The sequence below is a fragment of the Nasonia vitripennis genome, chromosome 4, assembly GCF_009193385.2.
Source record: "Nasonia vitripennis strain AsymCx chromosome 4, Nvit_psr_1.1, whole genome shotgun sequence".
NCBI classification, from domain to species: domain Eukaryota; kingdom Metazoa; phylum Arthropoda; class Insecta; order Hymenoptera; family Pteromalidae; genus Nasonia; species Nasonia vitripennis.
The window spans coordinates 20,334,008-20,355,488 of record NC_045760.1 but is presented as its reverse complement, the minus strand read 5'-3'; the positions used below and the strand labels follow the sequence as shown (position 1 = coordinate 20,355,488).

The window sequence follows — 21,481 nt, the reverse complement described above, 5'->3', positions numbered from 1 at the left end:
ACAATACGTGGTCTGAGATGGTGCGTCGATCGCCCCTTTCCACTGGAGTCCCATCATCTTTGCCACTCAGCTAGGGTTTGTTCCTTTGCGGATTTCCAAATTTCCTTTTGAGTATTGTCACCACGCCGGCTTTCTTTGTATATATTCTTTCGTTCTATTGCTAGAATGTCAATAGGCGGCATACTTGAAATAACGCACACTGCATCTTCTGATACTGTTCGGTAGGCAGAAGCGACCCGCAATGCACTTCTCCTATAAACTGTTGACAGCTTTCGTCCATAGGACTTCACCAACGTAGCGTCCGCCCATATTAGGGCACCGTATAACATAATTGATGTAGTTACGCTGGCTAGGAATAACCATCGACCCTGCGTTGGCCCACCTATATTTGGCATTAGTCGCGATAGTGCAGCACCGACTTTTGCTACCTTATTGCTCGCCCTCTCGAGATGCTGTTTAAACGTTAGTCTGGCGACTATAGTCATTTCCTGGTACTTAATGGTCGGCTGAGAGTCCATTTCGTGTCCGTCCACTAACAGCGTTATTTTCTCCATTTTCTTCCTACTAGATTGCGCGCGCGGTTTTTGCAGCACAGTTTAGTGAAAGATGTTGAAAGTTTGACGGATCCCCGTTAATATTAGTTTTCCGAAAGCCTATCTAGATTGTCTAAATAATATTAGCCAAAATAAATATAAAAAAAATTAAATAAACCCCATTCTAGCGAAAACACTCTTTGGTTCATCTGGAAAAAAAATTTCTTTTGTTTTATTTTGTATTGGTTATAGGTCCTATTGTTATTTTATGATTTAGTATGTTTTTATTATGTGTATCATATTGCATGTAATTGGTGTGCAAACTTATTTATGGTCTATATATATAGATAGTTAGTATGTGATTGTTAGATAATAAGTTCGACAACCGAATGCCAGTCACGATTTTTAAGTGGCTTCAAGAATTTCAATATAGGTTCAGTACGCTCAAAGTCAATAACAATTTGTCTTATTTAGTCATCTAATTATTGTTTTTTGCAGCTTATTATGATCCTAACCTAATCAGTTATATCGACGTGATTATTTCCTATTTTTTTTCCAGTAGTATAGCCAATGTTTCATGAAAAAATTGAGGTTGTTATTGCACTTATTAAACAATTAAATAACCCACGCTTTTTTGTTGTAGAGCAGATAGCATATTAAAAAAAAATATTAATAAATATTAATAAAATTGCATACAATGAGTCTTTACAGTTGTCTATGGAAAATAAAAAGTGTGGATTTGACTTCCTAGATTCACAGGATTCTTTCTATACCAAGATTATAATTTATACGTATTGCGGTTTAAAAGTTTTCGTAATATTTAACTAGCAGAACCCTGGTAGCAAATCATCGATAAGTTCTGGCCCGTTCCCTAGCGACTCGGTAGAAATGAAACCAGAATCCGTCGAGAAATATGCGTAGTTTCTACGCTGAAACCCGAGTAGAAGAAGTTCTCTTAATTTTTTGCGCATGCGCGTACGGTTCAGGTCAGGCACAGGCACATGGCGAGTATTGTAGAGGCTGTTTGCTATGTTATACAGCAGAATAGCATAGCAGACAGAACTACAGTTTTCACAGTTTCAGTCAATGTTGAATGATGAATATTTAGCCTATTAATTCATCTAGAATGATTTTGAACGGAAAATATAATTTTCAAAGCGCCCATTAAGAGTGAAAACCTAACCCTACACATGCATACTGTCATATATGACAGTATGTACAAGCATGCTGCACTGACTAACTTTGTGTTGTTCAAGTGCAATTAATGTGTGAAAAGTGTCATCGATGCTCAAAGTCACCAATGATGAGGTTTGCACAGGTATTTCAATCTCATCAGTATGCCTTCTCAGTTTTCACTTAACAGTCTTGGTTCGGCTTTGCACCCTGAACCCTATGGCTTCGGCGTCAAAAAATGCTGGTAGCTCTGTACATGAAAGTTGAATTTATGTCAGCTAGAATAAATTCAACTTAATATATTGTTACAACATGCCAAAACAAATTAAGTTGCAAAATTTCAGCTCTCTAAGTATGATAGTTTTCAAATGAGAGCCAAAATAAAATTGTGAAAAAAGTAATCGAAATCAATAAAATTTTTTTTTGGCTCTCATTTTTGGCAGTCTGTTTTTAAATAATTGAACAAGTCTTAACGCAAAAAGCAGACATCCACCTTTAATATCATGGATTTACCATGATTATGAGAGATTTGGTGGTTGAGAGTAACTGGCTCGCATACTGATGAGATTGAAATACATGTGCAAACTTCATCATTGGTTACTTTGAGTGCATTGATGACACTTTTTACACGGTAATTATACTTGAATAATACAAAGTCAGTCAGTACACAATGCTGTACATACTGTCATGTATGAGAGCATGCATGTGTAGGGTTAGGTTTTCACTATTAATGTGCACCTTAAAAATCTTGTTTCCCCTTTAAAAGACATTGTAGATGAATTTATAGGGTATATATATTCATCAATTTATGAATATTTTCAAACAATGTCAATGAAGAGCAGGATCATTGGTGTGAAAAAAAAGGTTATATGAACAAATCATAGTGGAGAAAAAATTCTACCGAGATTTCTTCCAGAAATCATGTCTGATTAATTGGGGTTTTCATCTAGATTCTACTCTGAAAACCTACTAGATTTGAAAATTCTCGGTAGTTTCCAGGTATTTTCTCGGGAACGCTGCTACCAGGGAAGCGATAATCTATTTCTATAGATCTTATTTCTGCCTTCATGGAATTTGTGGATGTTGTCCATGCAAATAAAAAAAAAACCGCTGCCAATTTTTTGGAACGTAGCTTCCTCCAACAAAATACTTTCAATCTAAATTATTTTACTAAAGAAGCAGCTGTCACAATGTCAAATCATATAATTTTCATGAAAAAATTTAAACCTCAGTATATTCAATACCATAGGGTCCTCGTAACCTCATAAAATCATGAATTTTCTTGAAACATTCTGAACTTTAGCGAGTTAGAAGGTTTAACAACAATGGTTACTCGTAGAACGTTTTCGAACCATTCGCCAACGGCTAGCCAATTTTATGAAGTTTGTCCAACAGTTCCAGCAGCCATTGGCCAAAAGACGCGTTTATTTCGTCACCGAGGTTGCAGGTGGAGTTGCTGCCCCGGGCTACATTGTGGCAGTTGAAGTCGCCTGCTAGAAGAATAGAGTTTAAGGAGTCGATAGAAGAAAGAAGTCTTTGAAGATGAACGTTGTCGAAAGGCAAGTTGGGGGGCCTATAGGCGGAAACGATGAGGAGCTTACCTTGAGAAGTAAGAATAGAAACAGCATTGGATTCAAGGTTGTGGGTGGAATTATAGGTGGTGATCGCGTTAAAGGGGATGGAATTGCGAATATAGATGGCGGTGCCACCTCCTTAGCCTGCTGGCCTGTCATTGCGGACAATGACGAAGCCTTTCAAAGAGGCATTGTCAAGGGGATTGAGCTACGTTTCACAGAGAATAATGACGTCATAGTTCTTTGAAAGTTCCTGTATGGAGGCTCTGCGCTGTCTAAAAGAAAGGCAGTTCCATTGGAGGATGTGAAGGTATTTAGATTGAGAGTGTAGAGCCATGATTCGAGATAAGAGAGTATTGGAGAAGCGAAGAGATATCGGAAGCGGTTTGTTGGAAACCTGCTTTAGATAAAAGAGGAATTAAGAGATCACAAATGATCTTAAGAAGGTAGTTAACAAAGACATTGAGGTCTGACGGGGGGGGGGGGGGTAGCAACGGTGAAGACGGTTGGGGTGTTTCAGTAGGGGGTATGGGTGGTGGGTCAAGTTCATGAGAGAAAGCGCGGTCCGCGGGGGAGACCGGGGCGGAGGTGGAGGGGCTGGATTGGCTGTGGGCTAGAAGGCGGCCATTGGGGGAGAAGAGGCATTTGAGATGTTCAGGTGGAAGAGAGAGGGTACGTTGCGAGAAACCTGGTGGGTGCGAGGGAGGCTTGGTGTCCGATGACGTCGTCCGAGATGTCAGTGGGGACGTCCCTGATGATAGCTTGCCTGTTAAGACGATTAAGAGAAACAGAAAAGCGCAAGTTTTGTTCTTGGAAGCTGGGGTCTAGTAGTATAGAGTTGGCTGAGAGGCAGTTTGATAGAGTGTGGAAATCTTGAGAGAGCCAGAAGAGGAAATTGAAATAATATTACCTTGGTGCTTAGAGGCGATTAACCAATTGTGGTGGGATGCAAGTGACCCTTAACGAGTTGAGGGTCTATGGGTTCGGCAAAGATGATGAATGGGCCTTGGTTGTGGGAAGAATAGAGAGATGGTGGCCTCTTTGGAGAAAGCTTATTGGCAGTGATGGTGGCGGTGCTGTTGCTATTGTCAGTGGTGACGTTGTTGTTACCTGCAGGTGCAGAGACAGCAGAAGCATGAAGGGTGGCAGTCGAAGCTGGAAGGATAGCAGTCGAGGTTAAAGAGGATGCAGAGACTGTTGTGGCAGCCAGGGCTGATTCCTTGGAGTTCTTATAGGAAGTTGCAACTTTCTTGGGACGAGACTCGCAGCTAGAGGTTTCGTTGTGGGCATCTGAGAAGTCAGACAGGTGACTAGCACTTCTCTTGCCAGAGGTGGGCTGGGACGCAGGGTCCTTGAGATCTTCGGTACATCTGAGAGACCATCTGTAAAGGCGGTGAGATCAGATTGCATTAGGGTTGAGGTGTCATCGTAGAAGCCCTGGCTGCTACAAGCGACCAAGGCTCCTACAGCCATTTTCTCACAGATGTGAGGTAGTCGGCTTTAATGAAAATGTTTTGACTGATCAGGAGGGATGAGACAGAGTGAAGGTGTCAGAGTTGGGGGAAGTTCCAGGGAGAACAGAGTTAGAAAGGTGGTCGAGATTAGGCTGAGTGGACATAGTGATAGCAGGGGATTGAGGAAGAATAGGAGAAAAGGGTACGTGGTGCTGAGAAGTGGATTAGAAAAAGAAAAATTAAAAAAGATAATAATTAAAATAAAGGCGTCGATGTTGTTGACACACGCAAGCACTTTGAGTAGTTAGAAACACTTGAAACACTCGCAAATTGAGAAAGCACAAAAAACGTCCGTTCGGTTTGGCGCCAGAATAGAACCCCGTGAAAAGGTTTACGCGCGAGTCGCCACGAGTGACTATAGTGCGCATGCGCGGCATCAGCTGCAGAGTGCATGTTTGCTAATACACGCAGACCAGGCTTCTAATAGATAAATTTGGTTGGGCACAGGGAGAGAAGTCGTCAGCTACGGCAATACTGCCAGCAGAGTCGGCAGCGCTGCGCGCAGCGCCACAGACGATGCCGACTAGCAGCTCAAGCCATCGTTCCCCCTACCATGTGGCAGCGCGCGAGTCACGAATTCGGGCGCTGCGTCTCAGCGTGTTTTGTTCTGCCCGGCACTGATTTTTGAGCGCTTGGAGCCGCTTTACGGATATGTTCGAGCGCCGGTTAATGCGCTTGAGCTTCCGTGGTATTATTTATGGGCAGGAAAGTCATTTTTGTATAACGATATGTAATAGATTAAAAAAAAATATTGAGTATAGACGCTATTAAATAGTTTTAATGATTGAAAAAGTTTTATTTTTATTTAACAAACAAGGAATTTTTATTGACAATAAACTGTATTCGGCAGTTTTAATTTCTTCAGTTTCATCAACTGTAATGCTATACGCAAAGTAGTGTGGATCAAATCCAACTGTCTTTATGAGTATATATTGAAATTCAATCTTATTATTAACTACGAAAATATTGTTAATTTTACCAAATACAGGCAAATTATCAACAAAGTTTAGGCTAATCACAGTACCTTTTGAATAATTACAATTATTTATAGTAATACTATTAACGGCATACTTGGTTTTTGATGACGACACAAATTCGTTTGATAAATCATTCGATTCCTTTGAACCAAAAGTTATGTAATCATTTTCATATTTTGAAAACTGGGAATTCATAAGACTTAATAAATATCTTGTACCTACAGTTTTCAAAATTTGAACCTGCGAAGAAGAATTGAGAACGATTGCTTTTATAATGCGATGAAAAGATTCGAATCGCATTGATGATGATTTATTAACGGGTCCATTTTTTAAAATTATCTTTGTATAGTGAACTAATAGGTGAAATTTTGGCAACAAATATCCAAAAAGTTGCTGCCGGCCCCGCTCGAGAGCGCGCGAAGGGCCCGCCCGCGCTGATTCCTGTTAGGACTGCCTAGCGCTTCGCACGTTTGGCTTCCTTACGCTTTTCGATTTTTTTTTCTTTGTACGGTGAATCAGTGACTTGTTCTTCTCAGAGCTATCACTGTTCACCTCGTTCTGCGCCGTGTTTGTTGTGTTTAGCGGAAAATTCGCGATCACGTCGTTCGCGTGTGTGTTTTTGTGCACGTGTGTGAGTGTGCCTCGAGGCGATAGTCTTAAGGTTTGTTGGCGAAGGTGTCCACGTGTTGTACGTGACTCCTTCGGGGCGAGCGAACAGCGGCAACACCCCTTGTTGCCCTCGTGCCAAGCGTCAGACTCCCCGAGACGTCGTGCGCGTTTGGTGCACGGTTGCGAACCATCCTTTCGCTCACCAGGCCCGGCTTCCAGACCTCCAGGACCAGGACGGAAGCAGCGGCGGACTACGACGAGGCCTGCTCAACGCCCTCTTCAGCGGCGGTTTTTGCTTTCGTCTTTGCGGTAAGAGAGCTCTCTCTGCGTGCGGAAAAGGTACCTCGCGTTATTGCGTTTTGCGTGCGTTCTTTCACATGAGTTTTTTTCTCTTTTAGAGTCACTGTTCTCTTTCTTTTATTTTTATAGTTTCCTTTTCCTTATTTTCAATAAAGCTTACACTTGCTGAGGCTTTTCCCTCTAAACCGTGAGGGTTTTTACGACAAAGCAAGTGCTTTTTGTGTACCGCGAAATCGTGTGTGTTAATTAAAAAGAACACTTCACTCACTCAACCCTTTCCTTTTGTCGGAACTCACTCTGAGTTCTTTCACTCGTTCTAAGATTATTATTCAAGCTGAGTTTACAATGACATTAAAATCTGTAATTTCGTGGAAAATACATTTTTCTTTTACACCAGATTCAGATACACATAATTTTTTTACATCGTTCTCGTAAGACTCAACAGTTCTTAACAAACTTTCGTCTTCATTCGTCATAAAATGTATCATATCAGGACTAGCATAGCATATTCGACACCACATAGTTTTAGCAAAAGAAGACGTAAACCCTAGCATGCTATTTAATCCGAGGTTATCCCCAAGTATTAAACTTGTTATGAAGTATACTTTAATCTTCTTATTGCAGATTTGTATCTCTATGCCTTCTTCCCTTAATTTTTTCAGGTCTCCAATGAACGACTTAAAGATCAGTTCATTGCTGTACTGTTTTCTATCATTACATGTAGAAAATATCTGACATGACAATGCTTTCCAGTTTTGATGTGAAATTCGTTAGAATAGAATTGCCGGTTTCAACGTCATGATAATAACCAAATAATGGAAGAACAACACCATCTTTATGAAACTCAGACAGTTGTTTTTTCCATAATTGTCCTTGCACGAATTTGTCACTGCCATTTGGTCTTGCATTAAAAAGTCTTTGTACTCGATTAGTGCATTAAACAGTCCATCGATTTGTAATAATTGTATAAGCGAATATTTTAACGGTATGTGAGTTATTGTATTGTTTTCTTCACATACCGATGATTTCTATGAGCTTGCAATAGGAACATCTATTGGATCTATAAGAAAACCATGTTGCTTATATATCCGTAAACTCTTATCTTCAGTGTTAAAATCCGCAAATACATTGTTATACTTTTTAAAAGTTTTACGAATTTCGTCAGTAGCTTCTTCACTAACTGCGTTGTACAAGTTCTCGGATAATTGCTTGTGCAAACGAGGATTATATACATTCTCAACGAAATTTTGTACAAACTCTATAACAAATTGCACATCATTTCTAGAAAATCTTAAGTTGCCATACAACTGGCAAGTCGCTATCAAAATTTCGTTATAGAGATCCATTTTCATCCGAGTATCGCAAACAATAACAATCTGGATAATCTCTTGAAAAATTAATTCTTAAAAATAAGTATTAAGCTAAACTACGAACAATAAATATTAAACTAAAATCTAATTTGTAGGATATATGGTTAAATCGCTAATTAATTCATTTATGGGTCGTGAAGCGACTGTTCGTCTTGCTTTTTCTAATCCATAAATATGCCTCTGGAAAAAGCCCAAATATGTGAACACATAATAGGGTAATCAATTTTTAACGTAAAAAAAGTTTAAACAGTAAATCGATAGCATCAACACTGTTTTTAAAATCATAACAGAGTTCATCTATGACGACATGACAACATTCTAAGGAGTGCAGCCGTCCACAAAATACCGCGTATGGTACAGTTTGTAGATAAGAATTTGTGTGCAATGTTCGATGCTGATCGATAGACGTTTTAAGATCTTCGTGTGTCTGAAAAAAACAATATAAATTGTGAGTAAAACTGTTAACTATATAACACCATTAACTATCATGAAATAAAAGTAGTTTCTCACCTTGTTGTGTTGAATGTAAAATATCATCATGTCAGCAAAATACGGTGCACACGCGATCCTGAAAATCAGAATCCGTCCACAGGGCACAGACTTCGCGCATGGAAAAACTAGTGCCGGGCAGAACAAAACACGCTGCGACACAGCGCCCGAATTCGTGACTCGCACGCTGCCACATGGTGGGGGGAACGATGGCTTGAGCTGCTAGTCGGCATCGTTTGTAGCGCTGCGTGCAGCGCTGCCGACTCTGCTGGCAGCATTACCGTAGCTGACGACTTCTCTCCGTGCAGCGGTTGGCCAACGCCGTGGGCCAGCCGTTGGTGAATAGGCCAACGTGGTTTTTAGCTCGAAAACTAGTCATCAAAATGATTTAAAATTTTCACAGCAAATAGATATTATCGTTTTTTATTGTCAAACATTTTTCAAAAGGTTTGACAGTTTAGTTTTGGAAATATTAATTTTTTTTTAATCACTTTTTTTATCATAGAAATTGAACGGAACGGTCAATTTAGAAAATATTGCGGGAAAAATTAGGCAATTTTATGCTCTTAGATACACTATTGTTAAATATATTGTATGAATCATATGACCAAAAAAAAGCAAAAATATTTTTTCAAAAATCAAAAAATGGTTATAATTTGGCCATCAAATGGTCAGAATCATAAAAAAAATTTCCTGAATTCAGAATCAGAAAACATATATGCATGTCAAATTTTATTACGATCGGTAGCGTGGTTCCAGAATCATAACGGTATACGTACATACACACATATACCCATCCGCACGGATATTTTCTAAAAACGCATGATTCGATCTCTAAACACGTCTAAATGCGTTTCCACGAAGTTTTAGTGAAACTGTAAATTTCGTAGTCGTATATTTAAATAATCTACAATTCTCCAGGTTTCTTTTCGAGAATCTAATCGTTTTATATTCCTGCATTTGAAATCTGTAGCCAATCTCTACTTTCTACAGAGATTATTAAAATTAAGCATTTCTTTTAACTTAAAAAACAAAGTCATACGTACAAAATTGTGTACAAATAAGATGAAGATTAACAATGCGAAATACCGTAAAAATATACAAAACATAATCGCTGAATCAAAATATCTTTCAGAAATAAAACAAACTGTGATAAAGGCCCATTAGCTCTTAATTCGCAAACAGGAATTCCTAACGCGAGTCGCGAACACCTTATACTCTTTGATGCTTTGCTATCTTACTTTTATTATTCAAATCAAATATATTTAGATGGAAAGCACACCAATTTAATTCACTAAATAGAAACAGGATAAAGACGCTGACAATTAATTTAACAAAATGTTGTCTTAATGAAATTTGCTTTAAGGAGACACAATTGCATTCGAGGCAGGACAAACACCTAGTGACACGCTTCAATCGGGCGAAAAACGTCTCATACACTCAAAAGCCGACTTACCTACCAGTGTCGAAAAGTACGATCGTATAGGCATCAAGAGCTTTGTCTACTTTTGTACTTCTTATAGGGATTTAATTACCGTAAAACATTTATTTATTTTAATAAGTATAAAAACTAATGATCAATCAAAGGTTGAAGTTGAACAATGCTGCGATGGAAATCACGTGAAATAAAAATAATTTCGTATATCTTTTTGGTTGTATTATAATATCAAATATTTTATTATTCTAATCGTTAGTTATTTACGACTGAATCAGAGCGAGCGAGTTTTCTTTCTGAATTGTTTGTTTTGTCTTTTGTTGTTTTATTGAACAATGCTTTTTTATGCTTTTGTACATGAGAGCAAAAAACGTTCTCTCCGTGAAAATAAAAGGAGTTCTTATAGCAGACATACATTCATCATTTATTCAAGGAAGTCTGCATTTTATCAATAAAATATTCAAATTGGTCGAAGAAATCATTATGAGCCCTAGAATATATCCATCAATTTTTATCGAACAGTCGAGTAAGAACGAACGCGAATACTCGAAAAAGAGAATATATTTTTGTACGAGTAGTAAACATAACACTAATAAAAATGGATATTTTCAACAGTCGCTTTTACAGAACTAATTGCTTTTTTTTAAAATTATTGGGGTTATGGCCTCTCGGGGATGTTTCGAACAATCGAATCAAGAGAGTAACAGTTGTATCTTTAGTAGTATCATTAATTATACCAATGGTAATGAGTGCACTATTGAATAATTTTTTTTTTATAAACAATTGTTTAAGTAAAATATTTACGCCAAAAAATTCCATAGAAAATCCGTTTCTTAAACTCTAAAAGCGACGAAAATAAACATTGAACATGCGTTTGGAACAATTTTTTTTCTTATTCTTTATGTCTACAAAGGCATTCTAAATTACTTTCCAATACGCGCATAGTGCTCTGTGACACTATTTTGGGACAGTCAAACTCAACAGCATGTATGTACTCTATGTTTCAGGGGGCAAACAAAAATGCATACTCATTGTGGGATTAATATAAAGATAAGCGTTTTAATATTATCTGAAAAAAATTAGTTGAAAATGGTCACTCAGATCAAAAGTTGCCTACGACTCAGAATGTTGAAATGTTCTGAAGTAAATTCAGTAATCTGTCTCTTTTTTTAAGGGGATGTCGTCCCAAAAAACACTGTTCTATTACATAAAACTTTTTGAATAAAGTTTGCAAATGAAAAACCGAGTCTGTAGCGCCGTAGTGTCAAGTTAAATGAATCGTTCTACCGAAAGAAAAGTTCGGTCAGACTTTCTGTTTTTCTAGAAGTTTGAAAATATAAAATACCCCGTGGCGGATTTGCGAAGCTTTTGAGTCGACATCCCTTTAAATAGAAGCCGTTGAGTAATGACTACTTTTTATAGAATCCACGCGTGTGTGCGTGCGTACATATGTACGTGTGTGAACAATGACTTTCATGTCGTTCAGTTTGTCCATTTTGTTAGTAAGCTACATCAACCGAAAAAACTGTTATAGGTCATAAAGCTGGTTCAAGAGTGGGGTAATGATATAGACATCGTCATCGAAGTTATTGGCTCTCTCATCTACTTATCAGGTTCACAATTAAAATATATCAGTTGTGCGAGCGTCCAGTCCCAGGTAAATTAAATTATTGCTTATTTATATGTTATACATCTTAATCAAAATATTTTTCCCTTGATTGTAAATTGTCTCATGTTCTTCAACCTTATAGTTCTTTTAGTTATAAAAGAAGTGTAATTAAAGTCTTATTAAAAATTCTTGATTTGACTTCAGATAAAATTCCTATATACAGAAATTGAAAGGCATTGGAATACTTTGACAAACGAGGAAGAAAAGAAAATTTTGAAACAATATGCACGAGATGGTTATAATTTGTCATTTGGATATTTAAGTAAATAATATATACATCTTCAATCTATACTATATACGTCCTTGCTTATATATTTCCTATTGGACTCTACTGTGTATTTTAATTCATTCATGCATTTACACGGTATACCTTTTTATGCCTGAGAATAAGAGTCGGAAAAAACTGTGCTTTTGAAGTCGTATATGCAACACACAGAAATGAACAATAAAAATAAAATATATGTCTGATATTTCAAGACGATAAATGTATTTTTCTCAATATTGCTTATTAACGCACCCTAAAAGCGTAAATTTCTCTTCCAGCAACCTTAGGCATGAAAAAGAGTCTCATACGCGAGTTAAAAAATAGTATTTTTTATCAACATATGCTGTAGTGAACGCTCTAAAAACATGTGCAAAAAATAATCTACCTATACGGTCCACTCGACTACCAGACGTGCTGAAGCATCGTCGTCGCTTGGAAAAACCTATTTTCAGCCCTAGTTGAAGGAAGGAGATGTGCCCAGAATGGAATGTTGCATCGCAGTATGTAGTAATGCACTGCACAGCACGGACTATGATTCGATTCTAGCTTGTGACGCGAGATGGCGGCATTTCCGCCCGGTTGGTCATTAGTATAGTTTTTGACGTTTCGTTTTTCGAAAAAGAAGAAAAGGTCGAAACAAACGAAATTTGTTTACATAAAAATTAAAAAAAATGGCGTTCTATACTCGAAAACGCACTTTCGTGATATCCAAAAAATAGTTTTTACGGTTTTCCTTCACATTTTCGATTACTCAAAGGAATAACTCTATAACAGAAAGCAATCCGTGCTGGATGCATCTCCCCTACAAAATCATATAAAATGTGGAATGTCCTAAAATAATAACCCACGTAGCAGGAAACGTTGTGGGAACGATGCTGCAACGTTGCACTGGAAACCAAAAAACATTCCCCTAAAGCGAAAAAAGTTTCTGTTTGAACTCAAAATATTAAAATATTCACATTATTGCTAGCGGGCTATAATACGGTCCCAAATTCTGTAAAAACCCGTTCAGACTGTAAACGACCGGGAAAACCCAACGCATGTCTCGTCATAATTGCGGGCCTATAAAGCAATAACCTAATATCTTTATGATCAGGACCCGATGGTTATAAAATAATTCTAAAATCTGTAGGCGTTTAATCCGACCCTGCCCTAGGTATTAAGATAATCTGTCGATGCAGAGGTACTGAGCTCAGTGCAAGGGTCATTAGACCACTCCACACCTCGGGTCGCCTTCCTGACACTTGGTCGAGGCTCCCCCTACCGGACGGACATTGCGCACACATACCTTTCCAACAGATGGAAGCACTGTATTTTTTAGTACTAATGGACCTGCACGTACTTCAAACACCAGAACTAAGAATAGATTCGGAAAAGAAACAAGAATAAGAAACCTTAACTAAACTCAGTCGCAATTTGAAAATATTGTACACCGCGCCATTTTAAAACTCCGATTTTCACTAGCTATAAGATCCGTTTTTTATAAATATTAAAATAAACAAATTTTTGCATCAACAACACAGCGTTTTGTCTTCATTAATATCAGAAGCAAGCCGCAACAGTTTCGTCAACTTCGTTGACAAGTGAACGTCGCCAAAACGTTTTGGCCACTGCAACCCTCATCCTAACACCCTATCTTTGATACTTTGCTTTATAGCGAGTTCAGAGAATTGCTTCACTTGTGGATTTGGATACGATATTAACATATAATATTAATTGACGTACTGAAATCATCGGTATTGTTCCCGGCATACACAATTTCGTGGATAGGCGCATCGCATTGTGGATCTATAGAAGCCACAGTGTAGGCTCGCAGTTCATTAGATTCTACAGTTGGATTCTATGTAATCTTGTTTGGGACAAAATTACATCAAAGTTTAACAATAAACTAGAGAATCATTGTTGATCAGATATTATGGCTTTATTGAAATATTCTAACGAACAGGTCCTGCTGTGACCTCTCATAAGTTATCGCCGAGAACTGACGCTCTGATTAGACGTCGCCGAAAACTCGGGCCCGCGAAAACAAAGGCGCTTTCCTGAGGACTACCGAAGGGACTCGAAGCAGTGCACGCGCTCCTCTATATCTATATTAGCTATACACACGCAGTCATGTGCCCACGCGAACGCCTCCCGCCACTCGACTCTCTGGCCTAGCAGTCACAGATCGGCCCTTTAGCCTCTCCGCACTGAAAGTGGCCCTCAAAATTCGCGGAGTAAAACTCCTAGAGGAGGTCGTGGCAGTCCAGAAATGATTATAAACCACTCCTAACCGTACTGGCCTGAAGCCACGAATCGCTTTGTCGATTCGCGCATATGAGAGCCAAATGACGGAGAAACGTTCGCTAAAACTAATACTAGGCAAAATAAATATATTAATAAAACTGAATACGTCGCACTTGCTCTTATCCCTAGCAGCCCTCGGTTACGTCCGGAACAAGGGGAATGTTCTTTGGTTCCCAGTGCAACGTTGCAGCAATGTTTCTACAACGTTTCCTGCTATGGAACACGCACATTTATATTGGAGTATATTATATATTACAAATTGTTTATTTCAGTGTTGCTAAACGTAATATTAGTTGGGTATCTCCTCGTGCCATTTACACCGATGTTGCTGGATCTTATTGACCCATTGAACGAAACAAGGCCAAAGGCGTTTCCGTATTTTGCCGAATATTTCATTGATAACCAAAAATATTATTTCGAACTTACCGTCCACGGATGGATCATCTGTATTCTATCGGTGCAAATATACGGTACCTTTGATGCGACATATACACAATTGGTTCAACACTCATGTGCGCTTTTTGCCATTGTAGAGTAAGGATACAATTATATAATTAAGTTTTGTTTATCATAATTACCGAACTGAAAAGTTGTTCAATACAGTAGAATAGAAGTGCGAAAAAATTGATTTCACCTGAGAGAGTGAGGTTTGTCTCCCGAATAAAGCAAGGGTTGACAAGCACACGTGCGGGTAAAATCAGTTTTCGCATGCGCATCAAAAGAATTGATGGAATTTTGGGGGCGATAAAAATAATTGTAATACTTATAGATATCGTCTTGGTCAAGCAACAAAGATGGTTGCGAGTGACGAAGACTCAAGCCACAAGGATACAGACAAGGTCGCATACAATATGATGGTTGGTGCCATTAACTACCATAAGCAAGCCATTCAGTTAGTATTGATAACTTTTCTTCTGCATCGTGTTTTGTAACTTTTTATCGTGCGTATTTAATACAAGAAATCGAGAAAGAGATTCCAGAATGAAATGTAAATTGTAAGACTATTCTCAAGACTATCAGTTTCAAGAAGACATAGTCTGATCCCTATGAATACTAAAGATTCAAGCGTGCTAATAAAAACTGATAAAGATAGTTCACAAGCTTTGGGCGAGAGATTGAATTCAAAGCATGGGGGTGATTGCGTTTGAAGTATAACGAATTAAATGTTTACTATGGAGCAAGCCAACAGTGACTTCAAACCTTAGCTTCTATCCAAAATACGCGATTATTTGAATCTACATAAAACCGTGTCCTTGACCACATTGTTAATTTCCTACGCAACCTAAAAATATCTATTCAACGATATTCCTATGAGATGATAAAATAAAAGTGAAACGTGTTCGTGTACACTATCTGTACTACAATTAAAGGCATACTGTTACATGAATATTTATTTAAACCTGTTTATAGGTTTGTTGGTCTCATCGAAAAATGCTATTCATTGTTATCCTTTCTTATAATTATACTGAACACAGCCGTTGTCAGCTTAGCTGCAGTTGTTGTAAATAAATTAACATATACTTATAATTAAATAGGTTGTCTAACAATCGAATATACTTTAATTGAATTGCTTGCATGTTACAGACTATGCTGCACATAGAAAAAGGAAATCAGAAGCAAGCGATAAGAATCGGCATGCTTTATGTTGCGTTTTCATTCCATCTACTCTACAATTCGTATCCGGGCCAAAAAGTAATAGACAGCAGCACTCGGATTCAGGAAGCCGCGTGAGTGAAATTCAAGCTTTTATTTTAGCACGTGATCAAAAGTTGCCTTTCTCTTTTCAACAAATACAACATTTTTAGTTTCCATTGTGAATGGTTTAATACTTCTTCAAAAACTAAACAGCTGATAAAGATCATAATGCTACGTAGCATGGTGCCATGCACGTTGACAGCTAAGACATTGGTTGTGTTAGACCTGGAGAGTTTTGCATTTGTATGAGATTTTTTATTAGAGTTTTTATGAACAAGTGTTTTTTTTATCTTTGTTCAACACTACAAAAATCGTATTTTTTCAGGTGTTCAAAAAATCTATATCGTACATTACGGTGATCGGTTCGATGCGATAACTACGACTCGACGTTGTATTATATACTTGTATTTACGTAACTAAGCATCTATACTTTTATTATAAGATGTTGAAGTATAGGTATGTATGGGTAGCGAGGAGTGTTGGAAGATCTGGGCTGATTCGAGACTCAAGCTTGTATGTATACGTGCTCAATTGAAGTATGTCGATCAGTGCCTAGCATGTCGAGTAACTATAATAAAACGTTATTCCTACAGCTACTCGTATTTCCTTCATTACACGTTAATATCTTTATGACCGCGTATATTTCGTACTCCTATTGTTATATTCTTATCGGCTGAAAATTATGTTTAATGCACTAACGCGAAGGCGGACGAAGAAAAATATATGAGAAACATGTTTACGAAAATAATCCCGAGTATAATGCTTTAAATGGCGGATATATTTCTGAGTAGGCGTAGATGTTTACGTAGTAACAGTAAGTTGGCATATAAAACCATACACTATATAGTATATTTTCATCCACAGATCTGATTACGCTTCCCCCCAAAAGAAACTGGGCTGTTAACAATTCTACTAAAATTTTCAGCTTTGTATAAATAGATTAGAAACTTTTTTGGAGTCGTAAGAAGTTCAAATTACGAGTTTTTCGAAAATGGCGCCGTATAGATGCGTGTGATTTTTCTCGTATGGCGAAACAGTCCTCGGGAAAAATCTTGCTGACCATATTATGACATCTTATTGTTGATGATGATATCATCGAAACAGTTCCATCCCCAATAACACCGTGTGTATTCGATTCACATCAACTAAAATCCTTTTGCTTTTCAGCTGTAGCTGAAAAATTCGAATCCTCTTCGTTATACCTTTGCCATCCCTTCTAGTAGAGATGTACCCAATCCATTTTCTCTTTACCCTCAGCCTTTGCGGTATACAAAGTCCTTACTATTATTTGTCTCGCCACCAGATTCAGGCCGAGTACCGTCGCCACTGGGAGTAGATTCTGCGCAGATTCTCCAAGATATTCTGGCTAATTTTCCACCCGGCTGCTGCGTCGTTACTCGTCACTGAGTCAGCAAAGCCATAATAATCGATTACGGAGTTAGCTCTGATCTCCAAACTATCGGTCTTCTAAATTAAATCGATTCAAAATCATATGATGCAGTAATTGGCTTTCCCACATCTTCTCCGCCGAAGCACTTAAACACAATAATTATAAAAATTTCTTTCTATGCAGCGTCCTTTGGCTTGACTATACAAAGGGCAGAAGTCACGTAATCCCGTAGGCTAGCTGCCTTTGAAATTTAAAAGTTGTTTTCATTCCTCATGGATGTCACCTTTCATACACACGCGGACTGTCATACATATCTTATTGGATATTCGAACTCTTTGTTCTAAAAATATTGTCGTTTTGCATTTCAGATTCGTGAACTTTAGTGCGAGATGCTGCAGATAGCATACCACTCGCCGGGAGAAGCCGTAATGTATCATTTTTGAAAATGGAAATAGAAACGTCTGCGTTTTTAATGTATATCATCAATTACGAAAGTATAGCCAATAATAAGGCAAAACATCTGAGCAATCTACCCTCCCATTTTTCATAGAGGCGGTTGAAAAACAGCACTGCGAACGAGGTTTTGTCCCAGACGAGGCCTACATCCTTTTCAGCCCCCAGCAATCTACTCTCCCGGAGAGCCGGCCTTGATATTCCGAGAAATTCAATCTCTCTCCTTTGCCACTAAACACAGCAGCGGCTCAGCCGACAAAAATTTCACTCGTGCATAAGTAATAAGCCGGCCTTTCCGGCGCGCAGTTAGCCTTCACCGCTGCCTGTGTGAGGCGAAAAACAATCTGCGCGTTTCCGGCGGTAGGCAGACAATGCATGTACGAAAATACGCTCAGGCTGATTGAAACGTCATTGCGAGCGGCGAATAGGATGCTGCACGTGTAGAGCGATTCGTTGGTGTGAATTTGAAAAATTGACACCTTCTATTCACCTGGTATTTTTACAAACATTTTTTTGGACTAGACTTCGCTATAAATATATTATGAAGTCCAAAATAGTCTCCCTCCGCAGTGAGATCAATGATGAACGGCCAATGCGACGACGAAAAAAGCATCTGCACAATCTCACTCGAGCAGAGCCGAGTCAGACTGCAGACACGGGCTATATGCACATATAGCCTAGATACTCGTACGTTCAGCGAACGGCCTCTATTTCAAGTATTGTCGACGTCAAACGCCGTCTCCAGTACTGTACGGCGTATGTAGTCGTCTAGAGCTTTTTAGAGCTCGTCCCGCAGCCGCCGCCGCCGTCGCCGCCGTCGCCGCTGTATAGGTATAGGTACTGCGCCTCGAGAGCGAAAAGAGCCGACTCGACGTTCATGAAGGATTCAGCCGCTGCAAGTAGTGAAGGCTCGAAGCGAAGGTGGGCGGACAGTAGTAAAAGTAGGTTATTCGCGGCTCTCGGCGAAAATGCGCGCTCGCGCAGATAATAAACATTTTTACGGCGCGTTCTTTTCGCTGCCTTTCCCTCTGGAGTTATATGCTCTCTAGTTGCGCAGATGCGTTTGTGAAAATTTACGCTTTTTCTTTGTGCTTTTACGCGTACACAGTGGACGCGAGCTTGTGTTGTTTTCTCGCCAGGAGATGACGCTTTTTACGCGGCCGCGGCGCGGCTGTGCGGTTAAGTATCCGGGATGAAATCGAGGCGCGTGCATAAAGATTGACGTAACTTGGCTCTAGAGTAAACTGCTTATATGGCGCGCGTGTTTCCATGCGTCGCTTTATAGCAGGCCATTACCGAAGGAATTTTTAATTAAGGGCAGCCTTTGTTAGCGCTGGCTGTTTGCATTTGGGGAAAACCAAGTCTTATATTACCAACGTCTCATATATATCTACGTAATAAGTTGAAAATAAATGGACTTTTAAAAGCAGAACACTCTGACAGTCTATATATACTCTCAGTCTAAATAATACTCCAATTATATTATATGAGAGGATGAAAATGAAAAATTTTAAAGAACTTGCGCTGGAAAAATATAATAATATAACTCGCGCGCAAATTAAGCTAGCTCGTGATATATCGGAGCCATCGAGTCATGTGCGAATAACTTGCCTATTTCACTTCTCTTTAAGATTATCGTAATCCACATCGTTTGGCAAATCGACCGTGTCAAATTCTTCAAACTGATCGACACTTAACAACGCGGAAGGTAGTTTTTATAAACTTGAAGTTTTTCTGTCACTGGAAATGCGATTCCCATAAGAAGATACTTGTTAAATAATTATACGAATTAAAATGCTTATAACTTTTTTTCCACCCGCCCTGGCCTTGCAAGTTTTTTTTTTTTTTTTTTTTTTTTATTATTATTATTATTGATTTCTGAACGTACTAAATTTCATTGCTATCTCAGAGGTATTTAGTTAGTTTAAGGAGGTTCATCTGGTACGTCCCTAGTCAAAAAGAGGATAATTTTTATAAATTCTTATTTCCTTTTGATACATAAGAGACATATTTTATTTAGGACTGATGAAAAGCTAATTTATAACAAATAATGATTTTAGATAAAGAAATCGAACTCTTTATGTGAAAAAAAAATTTAATACGGACCACATTATTGACTCCGTTTTTGAGGTTAAGTGCACATATTTTTTATTAGGCCAATTAATTAATATGCATAGAGGTACCCATCAATCGTTTTCAAAAGCAATTTGAATTCATCAAATATTAGTTTTCCCATACAAAAATTTGCAACAGAAACTGTTTGTTAATTCAATAATTATTTGCAAATTAAAACGAGGAAAATATGACTCTCCATAAGACTCCATGTAAAAATGGAAAAAATACTTTTATTAATATCTCGTCTCAAAGGTATCCAAATGACTCAAAATTTTGCATAAGCTTATTATTTAGACATATCTACGTGTCTGAATTTTTTCAATTTTCCCCCTAATCTGTTTGTTATTTCTAAATCAGATGAACCTCCTTAACGATGGTACTACCTTAAAGGTTCTACAAAATCAAGCCAGATGAGCTTTTCGGCAAATACTATTATTCGGAGAAAAGCTATTTTTTAACACATGCACAAGTATCACGGTGTGGGCGAGATGCGGGACTAAAAAACGTATAAAGGGACGAAGCTCTGTCATAACGGCTGCTTCGCGCTTGACTCAATTGTGCAATTTTATAAAATGATTAATTAATAGAGAAGGCTTTTGATTTAAACACAAAAGCTGTACGGACGTAAATTAACGTGAACACGTTAACGAATTTTTAAAATTTTGTCTCTGACGTTTGAAAAATGAGTAAAAAGCACATCAAGTTGCTCCGTGAGGACGATGCTGTAGTTCGATCGCGTATATAGTTTAAAATTATCGTGTTATTGTTCTTTGTAATATGGCTAATGCATGTTTAATAAATGTTGCTTTTAGGAAATAAATAAATTTTCAATCGACAACTATAAAACGAACAAGAATCATCATGCATGCGCTTAAAATAATAGTTCGCGCATAAAATATACGCACAATTATATAAGCTGCGAAAACGGGCAGAAAAATAAATTCATAAACCCTCGAATCGCGGATTCACGCGCGCATAAAAGAGGCCAATATATAACGACTCGAGAAAACGGAGTGACGAGCAGCTTTTTTACCCAAGGCGCGAGAGAGAAGCGACGCGTGTCGAAAGTAGGTTACAATCCTTTGCCTCGAAAAAGTTTAGGTAGTGGAGGGAGATACCGGGGCAGAGGGTGACTTTGCTCTACTGACAATTCGCGCGGAATAATAAAAGGGGGCTTTTATACTGGAATATTCACGACGCGGCGATAGCCGCCGTGAGGGCCGAGCTCTATTGTCAACGGTTTCATGTTACGCCAAACGTTCGGTCTTTTTGTGCCAAAATTCTGAGTGTTTAGTCGAGTCGATTTCTCATCTTCCACTTATTCCAACAAGCCTTATTTTTGAGTGCGAAACTTCAAAAGGCTTCGAGCAAAAAAAACTATAAGTAAAAATAAGCTATATGCATATTCCGTTGAAACCGAACCGACAACTCCGTAGGCATTATCAGCAATACAATATGTTGGTTGATTTCCTTTCACATAATATATCCAGGCATCGATTATATCGATGTGACCGAGCCTGAACGTTGAGCGATTCGAACACTGCAGAGAATCGCGCATAGCGACCCCTAAGTAGTAACGAGATCAACGACGTGATCGTGACAGCCGATGAGCTTAGACGTGTTAACGTTTCGAA

At 38.4% G+C, this 21,481-nt stretch overlaps 1 protein-coding gene across 1 annotated transcript; it reads left to right on the top strand.

The window, feature by feature from the left end:
- The first annotated feature begins 10,572 nt into the window (after nucleotides 1–10,572).
- Nucleotides 10,573–16,265, top strand: Or157 (odorant receptor 157). Its single transcript, NM_001190621.1, has 9 exons — nucleotides 10,573–10,716; nucleotides 11,509–11,631; nucleotides 11,788–11,905; nucleotides 14,467–14,728; nucleotides 14,964–15,086; nucleotides 15,605–15,695; nucleotides 15,779–15,921; nucleotides 16,000–16,132; nucleotides 16,215–16,265. The coding sequence occupies exons 1-9, from the start codon at nucleotides 10,573–10,575 to the stop codon at nucleotides 16,263–16,265; spliced, it is 1,188 nt and encodes a 395-aa protein (NP_001177550.1).
- The last annotated feature ends 5,216 nt before the right edge of the window (nucleotides 16,266–21,481 follow it).

Bases quoted from the DNA above. Each gene is read 5' to 3' on its own strand.
- Or157 (NM_001190621.1), top strand. From the start codon at position 10,573: ATGGATATTTTCAACAGTCGCTTTTACAGAACTAATTGCTTTTTTTTA. The intron at 10,717-11,508 runs GTAATGAGTGCA...AAACTGTTATAG, and splicing joins TATCATTAATTATACCAATG to GTCATAAAGCTGGTTCAAGA. The intron at 14,729-14,963 runs GTAAGGATACAA...TAATACTTATAG, and splicing joins GCGCTTTTTGCCATTGTAGA to ATATCGTCTTGGTCAAGCAA.